The 3811-nt window shown below is 40.3% G+C and overlaps 1 protein-coding gene across 1 annotated transcript; it reads right to left on the bottom strand.

Moving 5' to 3' along the window:
- Window positions 1-200: 200 nt before the first annotated feature.
- On the bottom strand, window positions 201-2430 carry LOC142834752 (disintegrin and metalloproteinase domain-containing protein 21-like). The gene is given in 2 exon segments (XM_075947576.1): window positions 201-333; window positions 335-2430. Coding segments are annotated over 2 exon segments (2136 nt in total). The 3' UTR covers window positions 201-293.
- Window positions 2431-3811: the final 1381 nt, after the last annotated feature.

The raw sequence follows: 3811 nt of genomic DNA, 5'->3' as shown, positions 1-3811 counted from the left end.
GAAACAACAATTAACAAAGATTCCCTCTTTGCTTTTGTTTGTCAAATAAATTCAAGCAGTTGGGTGGGTCAGATATTATCATTTCGCAATACGTTTTATTTGCTGCTTAATATTATAAACAACATCCAAGAACACATTAAGAATTACCTGTATCTGTTGGCAATATTTCTGATACTGATGAAGGGGAAGGTACACTCATCTTTCTATAAACTCTCAAATATGCTTAGATTCACATATATAATAATGTTTTTGTTGCCAAACTTAATATATAAGATGTTAAGTTAGATAATCTCTTAACCAGGTGAACAAGCCTTAGTCTCTTTGGGACCAATGATATAGTTTATAAAGTCCAACTATTAACAGACAAGTTATAATAAACAAAACAGTCAAAATTATTGACAATTTCATAATATTGACTCTTCTTTTTGGAGATGTTGGACCACTGTCAATACTTCCTCCATAGCCTCTGTGCAGGCAGAAAGGCATGGACCACCCATAGTCACAATGGCAGTGATGTTTGTTATTACATATCCCCTTCCTATTACAAGTCTCAGGAAGACAGGAATTTGAAAGGACAGGCAGGCTGATACACTTCCTGTGTATGCAGATCTTTTCTTTTCCACAGGTGGTGCCATCTTTCACTTCACCAACATCAGGTACACCCATCCCCAAATGGTGGTCAGTACTCCAGCAGCTATCACCATTGGCATAAAACTTCTGCAAAACAGAATGAGTCGGGAGATGGAGAATGTCCTCCACGTTTGCACACAGGACTTTCCCACAAAATATATCTGACATTCTGCATTTTAGGTATTCTGTGCCATTTGTGCCACAGTGGCCAAATCTGTTTCCCTGTGAGTTCATTTCTTTGTAACAGTTATGAGATGCACTTCTTGCACCTTTGCCAAAAATCTCCCTGCATTGTTGGTCATGGTTATTACACTGCTTTTGATAGCAGTAGGCACTGACACCACAGGAGACCCCATTCTGTACATAGCCATCTTCTGGGCACTGGTGGGATGTTCCATTGCACCATTCTGGAAGGTCGCATTCATTGACTTTTGGTCTACAGAGTTCCCCTGATAGCATGAGTTTGCAGCCTTTGCAACAAAGTCCAAAAGCACATGCAGCCCCAGGCCTCAGTTTACAGTTCAACAAACAACAGGGATCTTGCTCACACTCATGTATAGATCCACAGTCACACTCCTCTTCTTTTTCAACCATACCATTCCCACAGCGCTTCACCAGAAAGACTGCCCCTGGTCTTGGATGATTGTGCAAACAAGTTCCTTGGTTTAAAGTAGTCTTCATAAAATCGCTATAGCTGCAGTTGGTGAATCTCTCTGCTGGTACTCTGAAAGTACTCATGACACAACCTCTTTCCCCACAAGAACAGGATTCTTCATCATGCTGCATACCGAAAGTATGACCTAACTCATGGGCCACAGTGTTGGCAAAAAGAGACCAGGAGTCTCCTTGGTAATTTTCCACCCCACAGTCAAGAGGAGGATGACATATTCCTGCAACATAGGCTATACCAAGCACACTTATAAGTGAGCTTCTAATGAAAATATGGGCTGTGTCATGAGGTACCTGAGAAAGACTGACTTGTTTCCACTGAGAAAAATCTTCTAAGACCTGATGTATATTCTCCATTGGAAAAACGTTTCCTCGATTCCAAATCTCAATGCCCATCAAAGTCACATAGGTATCCAGCTGCCTGTACATGGAATCCACCATGTTAACAATGAGAACCACATCCTCTCGTACCTTTGACAAGTTGCGTTCAGAGTAAGTGAAGAAACCATAGTCTACCACGACAGCCAGCTCCAGAAACCATGTGTTGTTCCACAATTTTCCAGAATTTTGCTTCACAGATGGCTTCTCGGGATCTTCATGTTCAAAATGTTGGTATGGCATTCTCTTGTCTGTTAAACCACACATCATAGGTGGACATTGTGTCTTGTCATTGTTTAATGTATAAACTAGGTGTTCAAATGTGCTGGAATGCCTGCTGGGTTTGATTTCATAGGAGAAGCCATTCATTTGTAACACTCCCTGAAACCCCCCGTTGCAGGCACTGAAAGCAACTAAAGACTCGGGGGCCCCCTCTACAAAACCATGGTAGTAACAGTCACTAGGGACAAAGGGATAGTCCTTAAGAAGGGCATGTTCCTCTCTATAGGTGAGCACCGAGAAGTGAGTAGAAACCAACAGCTTCTTGACTCTCATGTGGACAATATGTCTTTGGCCCCCAAACCTCAGGCTGTAGGAGAGCCATTCTGAACTTTTTATACCCCTGGCCCTGCTGGTCACCTTTCGGGGGATGACCACTTCTGGAGAACTGAGGTATTGAGTGGACTCAGTCTGTGATAGCTCAATAGAGGACAGAAACACCTTAAGGCAAAGCAACAAAAGAGTGACTCTCATGAGAACTTCAGCATCTGCATCTAGCAATATGAAGCCATCCGTCCAGAGCAGAAAAAGACTGGCTAGGAGACACTCCTGTTCTGACTCTTCCCTTGGAGCTGATCAGGGAGTAGTGCTGACATTTAGAGATGGTGTCCTGACAGAGATGGACCATCAGAACTGCAGTGCTGAAAGAGAAAAAGATTCTTTGATAAGGTGAGACATTCAGGTGAGAAAATACTGAGTGATGAGTCAAGACAATGTTTATGGATTTGGTTTCAATAAATAGAGTGACGAGTTCTGGGGTGAAGGTAGAGAAAATAATGTTGGCCATATGCTAATAACTGTCAGAGTATGAAGGGAAGTGTGCACACATTAGCTTATCCTTATAGGTGATACGAAAACACCCATAAGAAAGAGTGAAAGCAACAGAGTAGAGCAAGTCTGTATCTTGATTTGTTTAACATAGTATTAGTTTACATTTGGGTGTCTTTGCGTAATTATTGATAGTGTCCCACTTGATGGCTAAAAGTAGAGGCATGGAAAATAACCACAACAATCTATATAAATTTGTATTGGTCTTAGGCTTTTCATGAATTTTTTTCTATTTGCTGTCTCCTCATTGAATTCTCCTCTATCTATATGTAGTACATTGCAAGGTCCTTACCTACAGGGTTCATAACTTTTTCTTTTTGTTTGTAGAGACAAGATTTTTCTGTGTAGCTCTGGCTGTCCTAGAGCTCACTCTGTAGACTAGGGTGGTCTCAAACTCACCAATATCCACCTGCCTCTGCCTTCTGAGTGCTGGGATTAAAGGCGTGCGCCACCATGGCCTGGCAGGTTCATAACTTTCATTCATTTTAACATCTTCTATAATTCCTAAATATATTTCTGTGAACCAGGAAAAGTAGAGCGATGTGGTGGAACACCTTAGATCGTAAATGAATGTTCCTTAGCATGAATTAATCTTTAACTATAATTTTAGAGAGGAAAAATTCATGAAACTCCTGTAACAATATGGGAAGAATATGCTATCTATTACCTGGAGAACATAACAATGTCAAAAGGAAAATAAGAACACTTGTGACTGAAAGCTTCAAGCACTGGCTGTATGGTATTTTAGGGTTGCTAAAGAAGAATAGAATCCCAGTTTTTTAAAGACATATACTTTTGACAATAGAGAATTTCTGCACCTGACATGCAGTCTCATTGGAAATGCATCCATTTCTTTATTCATTAAAAAAAAGAATTTATGTGTTTAGAGAAAACAGAGTACAGGATGTTGTGCCAGACATGGGGAGAATTAAAATATAGATAATTAATATAATAGAAGTATGAATAAACTTTATGGGATCTCTGATTGTGTGCAAGGTTTTACATTGAATAAATTAAGGTTCTCTTG

This window comes from Microtus pennsylvanicus, chromosome 14, assembly GCF_037038515.1.
Source record: "Microtus pennsylvanicus isolate mMicPen1 chromosome 14, mMicPen1.hap1, whole genome shotgun sequence".
NCBI classification, from domain to species: domain Eukaryota; kingdom Metazoa; phylum Chordata; class Mammalia; order Rodentia; family Cricetidae; genus Microtus; species Microtus pennsylvanicus.
This window is presented reverse-complemented; position numbering and strand designations above follow the sequence as displayed.